The sequence below is a fragment of the Ovis canadensis genome, chromosome 13 (genome assembly GCF_042477335.2).
Source record: "Ovis canadensis isolate MfBH-ARS-UI-01 breed Bighorn chromosome 13, ARS-UI_OviCan_v2, whole genome shotgun sequence".
NCBI classification, from domain to species: domain Eukaryota; kingdom Metazoa; phylum Chordata; class Mammalia; order Artiodactyla; family Bovidae; genus Ovis; species Ovis canadensis.
The window spans coordinates 91,181,611-91,200,842 of NC_091257.1; the positions used below are offsets into that span (position 1 = coordinate 91,181,611).

At 44.0% G+C, this 19,232-nt stretch overlaps 1 protein-coding gene across 41 annotated transcripts in view; it reads right to left on the reverse strand.

Moving 5' to 3' along the window:
• ZMYND8 (zinc finger MYND-type containing 8) overlaps positions 1-19,232 on the reverse strand; it is a 124,425-nt gene that overhangs the window by 60,538 nt on the left and 44,655 nt on the right. For 16 of the 41 annotated variants that reach the window (XM_069548734.1, XM_069548720.1, XM_069548716.1 and 13 more), the window contains 7 exons: positions 14,655-14,798; positions 11,853-11,966; positions 9,271-9,363; positions 8,041-8,128; positions 4,649-4,704; positions 3,302-3,379; positions 1,801-1,916 (listed from right to left, as the gene is read on the reverse strand). In XM_069548734.1, coding sequence (XP_069404835.1) covers positions 1,801-1,916; positions 3,302-3,379; positions 4,649-4,704; positions 8,041-8,128; positions 9,271-9,363; positions 11,853-11,966; positions 14,655-14,798 — 689 coding nt within the window. Of the gene's footprint in view, positions 1-1,800; positions 1,917-3,301; positions 3,380-4,648; positions 4,705-8,040; positions 8,129-9,270; positions 9,364-11,852; positions 11,967-14,654; positions 14,874-19,232 lie in introns of all 41 variants that reach the window. The other 25 variants (XM_069548723.1, XM_069548715.1, XM_069548710.1 and 22 more) reach the window with 2 other exon arrangements.

Here is a 19,232-nt window from a genome sequence, read left to right on the forward strand (position 1 = left end):
CCCCTCAAAATACCCACCCGCACCCTCAGAGTGCTGGCAACTACCCGCTTCTCATCCGCTCCCACTCACTGCTGTCATTCTGCAGAGGACCGAGGAGCCAAAGGTGCAGCCAGGCAGAACGAGGGCTGGGCAGGAGCCAGATGCCCCCAGGGCCAGCGTCTGCGGGGCCTCCAGAGCTTTCAGCCAAGTGGGCAGGAGTTGGAACCAAAATGGGGCTCTGAGGAGCAGCGGGGAGCTCCAGGCGGCCCCGACAGCTGAGGCCCCTTCACTGGGCCAGCCTCCACTCTGTTGGTGAGGTGGAAGATGAGCCCCTACCTGGAGGGATACTGGGGAGACGCATCTGACCGGTACCCTGCACCCCCAGGAGCTGACCAGCCACAGTCACTGGGATTGTACCCTCTCCCATTTTTGTCTGGCATTGGTGCCCTAAGTTCCATGAAGTTATTTTACAAGTGATTTCAGAAAAGGGTTTCTTTTTCTTAAAGAAGACCCAGAAAATACTGAAAGGGATATCCTATTTACTTAGTGACAGGAAGCCTCTAGGAGGCTATGTCTTGAGAAGCAACACAGTCACACAGCTGAGCTACTTTCTAGTTCTGGGCCTTGGTTTTCCTATCAAGGAAATGGGGATAAAAGCAGCTTCTATTAAAAAAGGCACTTAAAACAATGTCAGCTGCCACAGTAGCATGCACTCGGCCTGGCACACAGCACACACTGAAAATATGTTTCCTTGAATGAATCAATGAATAAGGGAATTTCAGAAAGTTTCCCAACAAAAAATGGTTAAGATCAAAATATAATACTTGCCATCAATCCCAGAACCATCTCCGCTAATTTCCATCTTGTTTCCTATCAATGCACTGCTTGGATTCCTGGTAAGTGACTTTGCAGATTACTTTGAAATTCGTTTGGTTTTTTTTTCCACCAAAGATGACAAGCAAAATTTTACAAGGAGCAATTATTTCAGATTCTGCTGTTGTTTCAAATGATAAACTGTATTTTCTGTATGTTCTGTGGGTGGGTATAATTTTCAAAATATGTCTTTTAAATATACACATACACAAACACTTTCCAGCCTGCCTGCTAGGGCTCTGGGGGGAGTAGGGGGGGGCTGCCTCATTTAATCACAACATAAGTTGCTGAAAGAGAGCCGGAGATATTAACCGCTGCTCATCTCTGTCTACCTGTTGTTCTGAAGCAGGTGGGGGGGCTGCGCTCTGCAGAGAGCCGCTATTAGCTAGAGTGATTCACATCTAGCTAGAATAATTCGATTCGCTAGGAGGGGGAGGGCAGGAAGGCTAGGAGGGAGGGCTCCTACCTGTCAAAACAGCAACCCCTTCTAATTTCCCATTTTAGCTCCACAGAAAAAGGAACAGGAGGGGACTACCCCACACGACGATGGGAGATTCATTTACCAGCAATCTGGGGAAATGTTTCTGATCCCTGAAAGCATTATTTTGAAAAGCAATTTGTGCGGTGATTTAATTTACTGCAGGGGGGGAAAAAAAACAAAACAAAAAAAAAGAACAGCAGAGCTTAAAATAGCCGTGGAACCTCTGCCCATGCTGGCTGCATCCACAAAATCACGAAAGCAAGATCCTTTCCAACCTACCTGAAAAAACGGAAGCCGGTGCACAATCAGGCTTAACACAGCCCAGGCCGGTATTTTTAAACTACAAGATCATCGGTGGGTATCATGACAATCAAATAATAGCCGTGCCCCCGCCCCTTCTCGCATTCATTGGCAGGATCAAAGGCTCACTTGGAGCTATGCATTTGAAGCCCGTGTTTAACTCCCACCTGTCGTGTTGTCCAAAGAAACGGGCATCCACCTGCCCATCTTTATCCCTCAGAGCTTTCGCAGGCCAGAATGGAAACCCCTTCAGTTTTGCCCAAACCAAAGGATGTGGATTGCTCTAGGAAGAGAAAAACAAAATCCCGAGTTTGTACGTATTCGAAAGCAAGACCCATATATAAAGCTCGGTAGGTGAGGTTCAGGCAAGGGAGCGGTGAGACAGGCCACAAAGTGAAAGAGGATCGTTTCAAGCAGGGTCTGTCTCCCCAGATGCATGGCCAGTAAGCCTGGGCAAGGCTGGCAGTTAAATGGGGAAACCGAGAAGGTAAGCGCTAACAAACCCAGGCTTGAATCCTGGCTGTGCCACTACCACCTAGATGGCAGTGAGCAGGACACTGACCCTTTCTGGGCAACACGGGGACAGTGATACCTACACTCTCCATTAAGTTGAAGGGTTAAACGCACATGACACCCAGCACAGAATAACAGGCAGCACTACATACCTTTATTCTTCATCAAGTGCTCCTCAAAGCCTGAACTATTCAGATATTCATCTCCAAAGGCAGGAAAAGCTATCAGCTATGCTTTGATTCTCAACTCTAATGAAAAGTCTCGCCGCCCAATTCCCTCTACCCCCACCTCCATACTCCCAGCCCACCCCAAAACACACCTCTCTCTGCAAAGCACCAGTTTGGAAAATGGAGATCCCTGGGGGCAACAAGGGTGACTGACCTACCCCCATCCCATCCTCAAGAACCACGGTCTCATATGTAAAACTGACAGCTAGTGGGAAGGTGCCATGTAACACAGGGGAGCTTAACCTGGTGTTCTGTGGCAACCTAGAGGGGTGGGATGGGGTGTGAGGTGGGAGGGAGGTTCAAGAGCGAGGCGTCATATGTACACTTATGACTGACTCATGTTGGTGTATGGTGGAAATCAACACAACAATGTAAAGCAATTATCTTCCAATTAAAAATAGATTTTTTTTTTTTAAAAAAAGGGGAAATCCAGACAACCCTATATTTTCCTGTTCTTTCCTGAGCTCTGACTATGTCAGTGTTGATTACTTCATTGATCAAATCTTAAAGAAAGGGGAAAAAAAAAAGAACCATGGTTTGGCGAGATCATGGAGTTAATCCTAGAAGGGATTTCCAAACCTCTTAAAATAGACCCAGGTGATTTGTAAGAAACATACTCATTTTCCACTACTGGTTCACTATCTGCATGACATTGGTGTGTCTTTCCTCTGGTGAGTTTTTCTTTTACTCTGCATCCTGCTGTTTTCAAGGACTAACAGACCCCGTCAATGATGATGCTTTGAACTTTTAGCCAAAGAGGTTTATCCCACCTGGATTACTCCCTTTCTGACTATAACTATATCAGCAAGAAAATTATCTAAAAACATCATCCAAAGTTCCATCCAGTAAGCCACCTGGAGAAAGCTGTCCTGGGTCATCCAAGACAGAGAGTTCAGAAAACAAAGATAGAAAAGGAAACCCAACTTACACAAGGCTCACAAAACCAGTTATCTCGTTTTTGGCAGGCAGCTAGATAACACTCTGGACAAACTTCAATTTCATTCATCTGTAAAGCAAAAAGGTATTAGAATGTGTCACTCCCAGGGGCCTTATATCTGCAAGTCCTCAAGAAATATATGACGATACTGGCAGGTAAGGTTAGCTAAACTAAGTGCCATGGTGGGGAACACCCTGAACATTAATTGGACTATTTCTCACCAACCTTGATGCAGTCACCTAGCCCAAGCCATCATCATCTCTTTCTGAACCTCACCTCCCAGCGTCCTAACTTGGCCCATTCCCCACACACATGGAACAGCCCAAGCCCAGCCCAGGAGGTTCATTTCATCCACACCATCAAAACTAGGGGGGCATTTTTCCTGGACACCTGGGCCATTCTTGGAGAAATTCAGGACATTTCCTGCAAATAACAACAAATGCAAACACCTGCCACAAGAAGACTGAAAGGGAAGACGGGGTCGGCCTCTGAGCAACAGCGACGCAAGATGGCAGCCACCACGGGCTAGGACAATTTGTGAAAACTGAACATACAGCCTTAAAATACAATGTGGGCCTAAATACCCAGAAGCGCCCCCCTTTGTAAGATTTGTAACAAAAATTAATATGAATGGAGCTAATAGTTCTAATGAAGCGGTGGACCCAAGAGCCGTTATCAGTGCTAGCAAAATGGCAGAATTCGTATAGCATCAAAGTTGTGCTGCCAGAGCTTCGGCGCCTAACGATGTCTAGAGAAAATATGAAACTCCCTCAGCTGCCTGAAGGACAGCGTTACATCAACCAATCAAAAAGAAAACCACAGGCCTTCCCCTGTCCCCCATTCGATTTAAGCAGTCTTCATTTTCCACAGTAATAAATTTTCTAGATACGTCTTGTAGACCTCAAAGTACTAGAAAGAAAGCTCCCATTCAAAGGCAGTTTATCTTCAGATACTGTAAATGATACTAATTTTTTTGTCCATTTGAAATATATAAATTGTGCTATAACAAAAAAAAAGAAGAAGACTAAAAAGGACCCAGGGAAATGCCACAGACTGTGGGGCAAAGAAATTATAAACTCCAAGCTACATGCAGGGCTTGACCACCAGTCAAGGCTGAAAAAATCCCCTTGCTCACAGATAAGGTAAGGGTGTTATTTCATCACATACTAGGGTCCCCTCTGTTGCTTTTACTTTCCTCGAAGACAAAAGATGCTGTCTGTGCATCAACATATTCTCCAATCTCCACAACTACCCTTGGACAATTCCACCAATGGGAACATCAAGCACCCAACCCACCATTCCAGGTACACTTAAAAGGGGACAGTGGGAAACACATACCTCATGCTCACAGATTTTGATGACTACTTTTGCAATTTGTGTCAATTTGTGATTTCCTAAGGGAATAAGACAATAGGATTAATTCAAATGGAAACACAGAAACACCTTAGGATTTATACCTCTATTAGCAACCTTTTCACTTGCTTTCCCTTGGGAGTAACTCTTTAAAGGTTAAAAACAAGACATGTCTGACTTCTAACATCAGTGTAGTTGACTGTTCCCAGAAACCAACCTTTGGTGCTGAGATACTCCCTGAAAGATGACAATTTGTGGTGGTTTCCCAATAGTTCACAAGTTAATATTTGAAAGATGCTTTTATAGTTTCAAGGCCCAAATTAGTGGAAAGGAGCCTTCTGGACTTCCCCAGTAGTCCAGTGATAAAGAGTCTGCATGACAATGCAGGGGATGCAAGTTTGATCCCTTTTCCAGAAAAATTACACGAGTAACTGAGCCCAAGCACCTTGGAGCCCATGCTCTGCAACAAGAGAAGTCGCCACGAGAAGCCCACGCGTCTCAACTAGAGAGCAGCCCCTGCTCTCTGCAAGCAGAGAAAAGCCCGCAGCAACAAGGACCCAGCACAGCTGTAAATAAATAAATATATAAATAAAGGAGCCTTCTTCTGCCCCTTGTCCCAGACCCTAACCCAAGAAGTGGAAGTGAAAGTGAAGTCGCTCATTCATGTCCGACTCTTTGCGATCCCATGGACTGTAGTCTACCAGGCTTCTCTGTCCATGGGATTTTCCAGGCAAGAGTACTGGAGTGGGTTGCCATTTCTTTCTCCAGGGGATCTTCCTGACCCAGGGATCGAACCCAGGTCTCCTGCATTGCAGGCAGATGCTTTACCCTCTGAGCCACCAGGGAATACTAAGAAGAAGAGTCCAGGGAAAAGAAAACATTTAATTGACTAACTCCAGTGTGCCTGGTGCAATGAACTTAACTCCTTAAAAAAGCCTGATTAGGAAGCAAGCATGAATGGTCTCATTTCACCTAAGAGTAAACTGAGGTTCAGCAGTCATCACGTATATGAGATCACTGAGCTAATGAATTGAGGTTATGGCTCCAGGTCTAACTCTTAATCCTTCACCTTTGCACTAAACCAGAGAACAAGAAGGTCAAAAAGCCATGTTGTATTGAACAGTATGTTTTCAGAAATTGTAGATTTGGTGGCAAAAGATTTCATACACACAAATACCTAGATTTCTGACATGTTTGAAAACTCAGATCAGAAAACACTGTACCCAATAAACCACTGGAGTGTCCAATGGCGATCTCTCCAGAGTGGGTAGGAGGTTCCTGCTGTCTGTAGTCTCCAGCTTCCCGCACTGGTCATCCTGGCTTATTCTGTTTTTCTGCTACCTGACTTCATTCACTTGTTTATATGATCTTACTGGCCTTTCTCTGTATTTGAGTTTATAACCTTTACACAAATTCCCAATGCCTAGATACATATCTTTCTCTCATCCCTGCATCCCCAGCCCTGCAAACACGTTAGTAATGCAAAATATGTACTTTAAGCAGATAGTCATCCACTCATATTTCCTTCTTCAAACATCAGCTAACAACAGTCTATGCTAGGCCTGAGCGTGTACAGGAAACAAGATAGGCCCTTAAAGACCTTACGCCCTGGTGAGCAACTCAAAATTTAAAAAGCACCATCAAGAAAGTGTGATAAATACTGTCATGCGGAAGGACAGGTAATGAGAGCCCTTGACAAAAGTATGTAATATGGTCCGGGTCACAAAGGAAAACTACTCAGGACTGAAAGGCTGAGACTAAAGGACAAGGAAAAATCATCAAGGCAAAGAGAGAGGAGGGTTTCAGCAGGGGACTAGAGGAGCAGGATGGGGCAGGACACGCTTAAAGATCTACCTGGCAAGAAGGCAGACAGAGAGGATTATGGCAGAAGACAGGGCAATGGGAAAGGTGCCCATGGAAGAGATTTTAATGGGAAGTCTCCTCTAATCTGTCCAGAAAGGTTAATCCACAAAAACGTAACAAAACTTTATATAGAATCAAAGAAAAGTCCTAGAACTCAATAATTTTAAAAAAAATTCAATTTTTGAAATGAACAAAAGATCTGAATAGACATTTTACCAACAAAAGATGCATAAATGACTAATGAACACAGAAGGTACTCAATACCAAGTCATTAGAGACAAATAAAACGGCCACTGCATAACACTGCATGCGTTCAAGGACGGCTACACAGCATCAAATGTTGGCAATGATATGGCGCGACAAAAACTCTCACGTACACTGCTAGAAGAAGTGTATTTTACAACTACCTGACGAAATAGTTTGGTAAAATTTCTTATAATTTAAATACAAACCTACTCAATGATCTAGCAATACCACTCTTGGGTATTTATCCAAGAGAAATGAGAGCGTCCACACAAAGACTTCTGTAACAATGTTCACGGGGCAGGGCGGGGAGGCGGGGGGCGGGGGGCTTTATTCATAATAGCCGAAAACTGAAAACAATACAAATATCCATCAACATCAACAAAGGAAATGGATAAATTGTATATTGACACAATGCTGATACCACCCCTCAGTAAGAAGGAACAAAGCAATAATACAACAGAAGTGAATCCCCAAAATATTACACTCTGTCAAGACTCCACTGATATGAAATTCTAGAATATGGAGAATTAATTCTCAGTTATAGAAAACAGAACAGTAATTCCTTTTGAGGAGTGTGGATTTAGGGGAGAGAGGCAACTGGGATATAACAGGGTGATAGAAACGTTTCAGGGTCGTCTTTGCGGTTGGAGTTACGGAGGTGGAACACATTTGTCAGATTCATGGAATGTACCTGTGAAACCTGTGCTTTCTATTTTATATAATTATTCCTCCATTAAGAAGGGCAGGGAGGCCTTCCCTGATGATATAATGGTTAAGAATCTGCGTGCCCCTGCAGGGCACACGGGTTCAATCCCAGACTCCACATGCCGTGGGCCACCTAAGCCCATGCCCCATGACTGAAGCCTGAGCACTTAGAGCCTGTTCTCTGCAACAAGAGAAACCACCGAGATGGGAACCCCATGCACGGCAACGAAGAGTAGCTCCCACTCGCCGCAACTAGAGAAAGCCCACACACAGCAGCAAAGACCCAGTGCAACCAAAGATAGATAAATATGTTTTAAAAATTAAGAGGACAGGTAAAAGCATCACATAGTCACAAGCAACAGTGGACATCAGCTCATACCCTAAAGTGCATGTAAGTCCCCACCCCCTATTCACACATATGAGCAATCTACACAGAGTTTTTTCAGCTCTGGGTTCTGACGCATGAGAAAAGATTCTGATTTTTTTTTTTTTTAATGAAAGGCAGGAGAACAGGCAACGCACACAGCGCCCCCTCTTTTCTAAGAGTCATCTAAGCCACTCACCCCCATTGTAAATGATACAGTTGTGCAAAATCCACTTTGCATCAGCCAGGAAGGCTTCTGTGCAGCCATACATTTTCTTTTTAGCATTCTGGGGAGAAAAGCCACAGAAAATAATCACCAGTAAGTCTCTGTAAGCCACAGCCTGTAACACCTGCGTCCCCACATAATTTTCTTAGCAGTCATTTGCCAAATTAATTAATGCTTTTACTCATTTCCCAAGATGCTATTACAGTTGAGATCTATAACTCTATAAAAATGCATTCACTGAATTCATCACACTAACCTGAATCTTCTCATCTTATAGCACTGTCATTTATCAAGCAGCTTCCTCCAATGAACCAGAGTATTTTATATATTTACACATTTATTATTAACTGCACAGTCTCCCAAAAGCCTCATAATTAAAAACTCAATGAAGCCATTCTTATCCCCATTTTACAGACAGGGAAACTGAGATACAGTAATGTTAAAGAACTAATCCAAAATTCCAAAGCTATTAATTTGTGAAATTAGGATTCTAACCTCATCTTTTGGGAATGTCTTTTTTTTTTTAACACCATAAGGGTGTGAGCAATTTTCCAAAGCATGCTGAATTTACTGTTTGGAGGTTGGGGGAGTGGGTCCATCAATACACACAATACAAAGTAATGTTTTCTCCTCATTCATGGTTTTTTTAAAGAATATTTTGGTGCCAAAAATTTGAAAATCAGCACCAAGATGACAGACACAGTCTAAAATGCTACCAGTGTAATTTTCAGCATGGAATTTCAGTTTGAACCTTTGAAAACCAGGGCTAGGCACTACAAAAATACCCTTCTCCGTGAAATAAGTCAAGATCTAAGAAGCCACATGTTTACTGCCAACATGAAGGTTTCCCAGATACTTGATTTTCTCTTGCTTCCTTCCTGCTGCTCTCATTAACACCTCCAAAAGAAAGAGAAGGGTAAACCCCAAATCAATCAAATCACTATTGCTTAGAAGCTGTAACTTTCTCAGGTAAAAGGCTAGAGTCACCAGCAGAAATACTATTCGGCGCTAAGCAGTGGGTTTCAACGCCCACTGCAATCCTTGGGAAAATATTACAAAGAAGTTAGGGGAATGAGCGTTCTTCCATCCAAATAGAAGTGGCGCAGGGGAGACACAGAAGAGCCATCTATTGAGACAGGGCTGGGAAGTAAGGGCGAATCTTGAGTCATCTCGACCGCTGTGGGCTCTTTGATGGAAGCCCACCTTTTCCAATGTACAAAGGTCCATGGGGTGGAAGATGTATTCTGCATAGTCAGGATGTTGCTCCAATGGGACAGGCTTCTGAAATGCATCTGTCTGTAAAAGAAAGGACGCATACACACAAACACAAACTCGTCACTGCTACGGAAGACCGCAAGCATTAACGCCTACAAGTACTTCCACAATGGAGACATCTTTCCAGAAAACACAGTTCTAAAACTTTCTACAAAACAGGCCCTTGAAAAGCTCCAAAGTGGTTCACCTTCTAATTCTGCCTGGTTGTCAATCATCATGGCCCAGCTGTGTTCCAGTTCTGTCATCTGCTCTGTTTCCAGTGTATACTCAAATAACAGGTCCAGGCCTCTTCAATCAAGACCGACAAGAACAACGGGCTATCAGTTACTTTAGACCTCAACTCTGAAGGAGGCTCATCTGTAGTACACTGCAAATGCCCACAATTAAAACTGACTGGAGGTGAAATTTGGCTACACCTAGGGATGACATTGGAGAAGGCAATGGCACCCCACCCCAGTACTCTTGCCTGGAAAATCCCATGGATGGAGGAGCCTGGAAGGCTGCAGTCCATGGGGTCACTGAGGGTCAGACACGACTGAGCGACTTCACTTTCACTTTTCATTTTCATGCACTGGAGAAGGAAATGGCAACCCACTCCAGCGTTCTTGCCTGGAGAATCCCAGGGATGGGGGAGCCTGGTGGGCTGCCTTCTATGGAGTCGCAGAGAGTCAGACACGACTGAAGTGACTTAGCAGCAGTAGCAGAGATGACGTGCCAAAAAGTTCCCTTAATTGCCAACAGGTATTTTACACATGGGTGGAAATCTTAGTGAGATTTTGCTCCTCCTCTTAGGAGCCAAATTACTTTCAACACAGGGACTATGTAAAGCAGTGGTCTCCAACCTTTTAAGCACCAGGGACAGGTTTTGTGGAAGACCATTTCTCCATGGATGGGGGTGAGGTAATGGTTTGGGGATGATTCAAGCATATTACAATTACTGTGCACTTTATTTCCAATCTAATGCCACGGCCGATCTGACAGGCATACCAGTCCGTGGCCTGGAGGCTGGGGCCCTAGAATAAAGGTTTTGTATCTTAGTCCACTTTTTTAAGCCCTATTTGAATCAGTTCAAAATGTGAGGCCTGGTTTGTCAATGGACACTATTTATTTATTAATCAAAAAATATATAGGGAATTCCCAGTGGTTAAGACTCAGTGCTCTCAACGCCAGGAGCCCAGGTTTGATCCCTTGTCAAGGAACTATGACCAGGAACACACGTATACAATTCATATAGACAAACACACACTTATAGGTAAGATTTAATTAACGACCAAATTGTGCTCAAGCAAGGCATGTGAATGGGTTACCATCTGCAGTTATCCAAGCTCTTTCTCATCCAGAATAAGTTTGGCTTTGTCAGTTTAAAAGATGCTTCCATAAAATCAGCAACTTTCTGCCCTGACTTTGTAACAAACAATTTAGGTAAGAAATTAACACCTTCTTATTCTTTTTGGTTTATAATTCTACAGTGTTGACAAATCTAAATAAATCAATTCTTCTTGTCAAAGTTTGGTGTTTTATTTTTAATGAGGCTATATACTTTTGCTTCCGTTGATGGAGTTTTTGTGAAAGGGGTTCCCAATTTAGCAACACCCAATGGGCATGCTCTGAACTTTTTCCATCACGGTATCAAATTTCAGAATATAATCTCAAAACTAAAGTTTCTACATTTTTAAAGAAATTAAACCACAATGGCTACTAAAAGCATTCAGATTCTGTATTTCCATATATTCCTTTGACTTAGAAAGCAAAGTCTGAAGAGTTTCATAAAGGGTCACCACTAGCCCATCTGGTGCCTTTGTGTAAATCTACCAAAGAACTCTACAAAAGAACCCAATTTTCTGTAAGAAAAATGTCCTAACGTTGATAATCTTGTCATAAAGTATTATTTTTAAAAACAAGGTATGTTACTGCCATCTTTCTGACAACCGTGGCAAAAAACTACAAAATGACAGCTATGGTAACTGGGACTGTTTGAGAAAAACCACTTTAAAGTACACAGCTTGCCAGCTGAACATGGCAGGCCTGCTCTCACATCGATTTTCCTAAAGGCAAAGGCTGTGCATCAAATCCCAATTCAAACTTGAAGAAACCAAGCAAATCCTCGCCCTCTACAGGAATCTCGAAGGCTCCCTCATTAGACCCTGATTACAAATACCCCGGGCTGCACTCAGCTCTCTCACTGAAATGGAATTTTTACAACTCCCCCTTATCTAGCGAGGTCTGAGGTTTCACTTTGCAACCACTAAGAATTTACATCCCCACCAGCTTCCTAATATATGTCATTTCCCGACTAAACTCCTAGGGGACACAAAGTGTTCACTTTTGAGAATTCGCTCAATGCCTCTGTCCCATTAAATTTACAGGGATTTGCATCTGGGCACACAAGACCCAAAGAGTAAGAAGCGCACGAGTCTGAAAAGCCGAGGTAACTACAAGGAACAAAACTGTTAACAGAACAAAAATCACCGTCTCATCAACACGTGTAACAAAGGGAAGTGTCTTCTTACCCCTGGCTGTTTCATTTTCTGAATGGCGAACTTGAGCAGATATGATAACTGTTCGATGGTGAGCATCGTCATGGCTTTACTCTGAGTCTCGATGCATTCCGCTACTGTGATCTTCTACAAGTCAAAATCACACAAATACCCGGTTAGGAAAGAACATTAGGATGCCATGTATTCATTTCCCTTTCCTAATTTTCCAGTAACTTCAAACACAAAAAATGACCCCCACCTAAATGAGACCAGTTCTTTCTCTTGACGAGGACTCCAGTCTACTTGACCTGGGGGCTGATCTGTGGATAAAAATGAAGCAGCCTACCAATCCACTGATGACCTGATTAAGAAGTGTTGTTAGCTCATGGAGGCAATATAATCTGAAAAGAGGGGAGGTGGGCAAGGACCCGAAAAATCGTCATTCTTATAACCTTGGGTTTCAAAAATAGGACACGAAAGGCCACTGGTGGTTTCAGAGCACTCTCCTCACACAATGAATGAACCACTTTCCTTGAGCCTCTAAAGGTTCTGGGCTATCTTTCAGGGAACTGACAAGGCATTAATGCAATGACATCATGGATGGAGCAGGACAGTCTTCCCTATAGAAAAAGTCTAATGCATGGAAGTGAACTAATAAGTATGATTTCATTCTCTGTCACCACTGACGTGAACCCCCTCAGGACACTCCAGCAAATTACCCAAGGAGCAATCTTACACGTCTACCTCCATGGGTGAGAAAAGAGAAGTTCCTATTAAAGACACGTCTGAAACCAGATTCTGCTATATAAACTGGTACCAGATCTCAGAGCTGTGGAATCCTTAGGTAGCAGCAAGAACAAAAATAGCCAACTCGGGTGATGTCACTCTTGATTCACCTGTGTAGGGAGAGCAAAGCAAGGTTTCTCCAACTAATCTGGATTTTGTTTCCATTCTTCAGATCTCCGGATCCTCCAAAAGGAACTTTCATGGCTGGTTGTTGAGAAAAAAGGGCAACACAAGAGGAGCTCGGAAGAGGAAATGATGCATGGATCTAACTGTTCAGCTACCAGAACCAGAAACAGCTAGTCTTCCTAGTTGACCGCCTCGCCCATTCACTCCTGGAAGAAATCCAGGAGTCAAAGTCTTAGACACAGATCACACATCTGTTTGAACTCCAGTTCGTCTCCAGGTAACTCTCCATGGTGAACACCTGAGTTGCTCACTCAACTGTGGACCTCTTCTCTCCCAGCCCAGCCCAGTCCTCCTGGCTGGCAACGCCCAGGTCCTACAATGCAGAATGAAAAGGGGCCAGAGTTTGCAAGCATTTCCTGCCTGGGGACTGGTGAGCCAATCCTGACCAAGGAGCCCAAGGGCGTGTCTTTTGCTTGATAAAAAGGGATGTGAGGAGACACACTTCTCCCAGGAGGACTACTGTCTAGCCACACGTGATAAAACCTCCAGCCACCATCTTACGGCCAGGGACACGTCACCTCAACAACAAAATGTGAAGATTCTGGCTCTGAACAAACTCTGTCCTGGTCCTGCCTCTGGCTTCTTTCTACACATGATAATAAATCCCTATGGTTTCAGCTGCCTTTCATCAAGCTCTATTCTCTACAGCAAAAGTATCCCATCTGAGCCACTATCTTCGCTGAGAAATTATTAAACAATTGGGAAGGAATGGTCAAGACAAAGGAAACAGATGAAGGCTCCAGTTTCCACAATTAAATGCAGAGAATGAGATTGGACTCTGAACAGGAGGCCACTGCTGAACAATGTCTCTGTCTAAAGTAACCCAGACAGAATCAGGGATCATCTTGTGCAACTCTAGGGGCATAACACCATTAAAATGTCATCATCATATTAATCTGACACCTAATTTCTTCCCATAGATTTTCCCTTTACTGTATACAAAAGCGGTATGACAGACACCATCCTAAAGCTTGCCTTTCTTCCCCCATGATCAACATCTGAGAACTTTCCATTTCCTGCATAGAAAGCATCCTCATCTGAGATCTAATACCAATGTACCTTTGAATTCAGGTGACATTCCATATTAAATAACTTTGTAGATGACATTCTTTTTGCTTGCTGCTGTTGTTGTTTCACTTCATTTTTGTTTTCTAGATAAAATTCTTATTTTCAGCATTTGGAAAAAGCATCTTAGATGGATGATCCCAAGACTAGAAGACACTTCAGAAGACTGGAAATCTTAATTGTTTTCATGAAGAGTGTTCAGGCTTTGCTACAAATGAAATATACACGTTCCCTTCACTGCGCCAGCGTGCTTCTGACTCGGTTCCATCCCCACTGCCTTTTCCCATGGCTCCATGGCTCCTTCCCTTCTTTAAGTCTTTCTCAAATCATAAGAGGACTTCCGGGACCTCTTCATTTAAGAGGTATGAAAAAGAGCATCAGATGGCCACCATGTGGAACATACAAACAACACTGGCCTTCCAGCTTGGCTACTGCCGAGGATTCAGTGACGCAGCAGGAAACAACATCCAAGAAGGAAGAAAAGAGCTTGGTAGAAGTTTGTACCTTCCGGAATGCTCATTCCAGAAGAATCAAAGAAGGCTGAAGATCTCAAAGCGATCCAGAAACCCACGAAGACTCAAAATCAATATTCAGTGCGATTGTCTTTCCAAGAGCTGGAGTGCTAAGACCACTGCCAGTGTCGGTCCCCAAAAGGGGGATGATCAGGACCGAGCAGAGGGAAGACAAAAAACTTCTCTCCTCCTCGTGTTTGGATTATTTGAAAAATTCGATATCAAAGGAAGAAACAGAAAGGAGAGTAAACGAGGCAGACAATGCATTCATTCATCAGGAACTAACCTCACATTCAGGACAAAACCAGTCCCCCTCTGGTTCCGATGTCAGTCTCAGACACTTAGCGTGATAAACCCGGGGACAGAGCTCACAGCAAAGGACTTGGCCTTCCCGGTGACAAACCCAGCAGTAGAAATCATTTCGTCCGTCCTGCGGTACAACATCAACAGGGTCTGTGGTGAGTGGCTGCTTCATATAGTAAAACGGACCATGTCTTAGTTCTGACTGAAATGTAGGCAAGAAAGACAGGTTTGGTTTCAAAACAAATGTGCATTCTCAAAAGGAATTTGAACAAACACAACAATAACAACAAAAGAAAATCAGAGCATTACACACATTCAGTAAAAAGCTATCTGGGGTTACTCTATTTTATATTAATATAAAATTTGCAAGTCATTAGGTATTAAGATTTACTTTTTCAATCATGTATTTGAAGAGGCCATGACTTGAAAAGCTGGTGTCTGAGAGTTAACAGGCAGCCTAGCAGGAGAGCACAACGGCTAAAAACAAGGCATGCCTGGGTTCAAATTTAGCTCAACCAGCTGCAGGACCAGGGCAAGTCGCTTAACCACCCCCAGCTTCAATTTTCTCATCTGTAAAATGGGGCTGATAACATCTAATTCCATGGGATTGTGGTTGGAATTAAAAGGAATCATACAACGCATGCAATTAACACAGCGCCACCATGACAAATACTGCTGGTACACTTCGAAGTCCAACATATGGAAGTCTAAACGTAAAAAGCCAAGCAAGCATGGCAATTTGCCCTGGGAGTCTTTCAACAATGGGCCAGAGGAGAATGGATCTGTTTGGAAATGAGTCATCAAAAATGACAATTCATTTTTTTTGAAGGCTACCCCCAATGCACAAAGAATTATAGCCAACAAGAGGCTTTCGTAAAACCATGCTTCTCAAACACAGGAGGCCTTGGTATTTGCAGAGAAGCCACATTTCTTACTGAAGACAAACAGGGGCAGAAAGATAAGAGTGGGAAGTGCCAATTCATGAGAGCTAGACCCTTCCCTATGCCAAAATAGCAAGAGAAAGGCTTCCCTAACGATGCATTAGAAAAGACCCTGATGCTGGGAGAGATCGAGGTCAGGAGGAGAAGGGGATGACAGAGGACGAGATGGTTGGCTGGCATCACCAACTCAATGGACATGAGTCTGAGCAAGCTCTGGGAGTTGGTGATGGACAGGGAAGCCTAGCATGCTGCAGTCCATGGGGTCAAAAAGAGTCAGTCACAACTGAGCGACTGAACTAAATGATACATTACAAAATCCAGCAAAGCTACTCTCTGAAAACAATCCCTCAGAGAAACTCATTCAGAAAATGCATACTTGAGACCAGTAAGAAATCTTGTTTAGGAAGTATGAGAAAGTCTAGGGGTTAAGTGTTCAAAAAGACCTGGTAACTTCCCATGTGACCTTGGGAAAGCTACTCAACCCACTTTAGCCTTGATTCCGTGGACAAGAGGGCAGCCACAACCACAGTGCCTACCTCTAAAAAAACTTCCTTTCCCTGTCCTTCAGTAAAACTTTACAGTTTTTTCCATGAAGATCTCATATATTGGTTAGGGACTGCATAATTTTTGTTGCTGCTGTGAATGGGCCATTTTCCCATTACAGTTTCTAAATAGTTATTGTTGGTACATAGAAGCGCTATTAGATTTTTAATACTATTTATATATATACACAGTTCTAATAGTTTACTGATTAAAAGCTTTTATCATCTCTAAGTAACATTAGTTTTGTCTGCCCATGTCTAATATCCGTGTATCATTTTAGTTTTCTCCTTATTTTACCAGCTAGGACCCCCAGGATAATGGGAGCGAGTGACCACAATTGCAGGCATCCATCTTGCTCCTGGTTTTTACTATGAGGTTTTAATGTCTCCCAAATGCCTGGTACTTCCACCTTCCTTGATAAAGAGTTTCAGAGATGCTTGCTTAGCAGATCTTCATGAATCAATCCTTCTAAGCCTCCCAACTCATTTCTACTAAGAAAAGAGCTAAGACTAATAAGGGCAGTTGTGTAATTTTTGAGTCCTCTTTCAGTTCGTTTAAAGAGCCTGCTCTACTTGGTTTCCAGCAGATAATAGCATCATTATGCTATTCTCTCTACGTTACGCTTTTCAGCGCACTGTCACACACACCATCTCCATTCTGTCCTCACCATCCCCAGAGAGGCACGCAGGGCAGACATCACTAGTCCTAGTGGACAGATGAGAAAATGAAGCTTAAAAGACTCATCTGACCCCACAAGTCCAGAAGCAAAGACTCCCACCCGGGTGTCCTAGCACTTTCATCCCTATGCCCCACAGAAGATGAAGCTGAATGAAAAAGAGATTCTGATGATTCAGTGACCCCCTCAGAGGACATTCTCTGTAATTCAAAATAACTTCTGCCAAACAAACTTACGATTATTACCAGGCGGCAAAGGGAGCGGGGGATGAACTGGAAGTTTCTGATTGACATTTACACATTACTATATATAAAATAGATGGACTTCCCCAGCGGCTCAGTGAGAAAGAATCCACCTTCAATGCAGGAGACTCAGGTTTGGATCTTCCTGGTTCAGGAAGATCCCCTGGAGGAGGAAATGGCAACCCACTCCAGTACTCTTGCCTGGAAAACTCCATGGACAGAGGAGCCTGGTGGGCTACAGTAAACGGGGTCACAAAAGGGTTGGACGTGACTGAGTGACCAAACGACAACACAGAATACTAACAAGGACCAGCTGCACAGTGCATGGATCTCTCCTCCATTCTCTGTAATGAACTATACGGGAAAAGAATCAAAAACAGACTACATACACGTTATGTGCCTGTTTCTCCTTGCTGTAGGCCTGAAACTAACACATTATAAATCAACGATACACCAGTAAACACTTAAAAAAATAACTTCTGCTAATGCAAGAAGAGTAGAAGGGAAAAAAGTCTGAAATTTAGGAAGACAACTAGAAACGTAATAGAGAGGGGGCAGGAAAAGATAACAGCATCTAGAGTAAGGGGTTCTCAACTCAGGTGACATCTTGGGCTAGACAATCTTGGTTGTGGGGACCTGCTCCTGTGCACTGGAGGATGTGTGGCATCATTCGGGGGCACCCCCACCCACCACGCACCAAACTGGGACAACCAAAAATATCTCCAAGCACTGCCCAAGGTCCCCGGGTGGGACGCAAAACTGCCCTCAGCTCAGAGTCACCCAGGCAGAAACCTGCTCTCTGCCTAGGAAAATGGTTGCTTGAATTTCGACAGGGGAGGGTGTGAAAGTGGAGCGGCTGGGGGAGGGCAAGACGGAGGAACCCCCCCCCCCCCCGCGAGAGATAAACTGGACCTATCAAGCAAGCAGAACTATTTCTAACCTGAGTGGGGTCCTCCAGGATGCACTGCGGCTTTCTGCAAGATAGCAGGAAGGCGTATTTGAGGGCCCAGCTTCCTTTCAGTAAGTTAATAATAGAACAGGAAGACGCATGAAAACCTCAATGAAACTAGAAGAATCAGAATGTGACCGCTCATCATCTCTTGAGCGGGCAACCAAGCCCTTTCCATCTAACAGAAGCCAAGATATTGCCCCTTGAGAAGTTAAGTTCCCCTCCTCCATGTCCGCCCCCAACCCCCACCTGGCCAGGGGCGGGCGTTCCCTGGAGGACCAAGAGGCGGGCGGACCAGGCTGCCCTTTTTTTAGGAGGGTTCATCCTTGATGAGAACTAGCTGGCTGGGAATCACCTTGCCAATCAGATACCGGCCTTATCTGCTGCTTGTAAGTGTTTTCTGCGCCATAAAAATAATCTGATAAATATGCAACATTTTAGAAAAGGAAAGGTAAATCATTGCAGGCAGAATGAGTTACGATTTTTTCCTCCCCCATGTGCCCAAGGTGTGTTCTCAGAGTCAGGCAAGCAGGTTGCTATGGGACTAACTGCAGGCTCCGAGCGCACACGTTCTTACGCCCCTGTTCCTTCCACAGGTCAGCTTAACGAGAAATAAACAGGCCTGTTCATCGGCTTCTGGAACACTCCATGGAACACCCCAGCCTATACCAGGAGCCAGCAAACCTTCTCTACAAAAGGGTTCTATAAAGATAGGAGGTGAACAGCTGAGGCTTTGCAGGTCATATGGTCTCTACTGCAACACTCTCGTCACAGGAGAGCAGAAGTGACTACAAACGAGGTATCGCTAAGTGGACGTGGCTTTGTGCCTGTAAACTTCATTTACAGAAACAGGCGCTGGGCCACACCTGGTCTGTGAAAACCAGAGAACATGTCTGGGGAGCCGGGGGGAGGACCACAGACTCAAATTCCTTCTGGGGCCACACAGGAAACACAGAGGAAGGAAAACCGTCCTCATTCTAGCCTGTGTTTTCCTGCATTTGATAAAAATACACAAGGGCTACAAAATAAAGACAAACTGCTCGGCCCTGGAGTGTGAGGATGGTACCGGAGAGAAACACCAGGAGGGCAGAGCATCCTCGAGGCCCTCGGCTCCAGTGATCAGCAGTCCTACTGACTGTCCCCTGATCTATCTTGGCTGTTAATACACGGCTCCCACCCAACAAGGAACCTCTGCTTTTAGACAATGCAT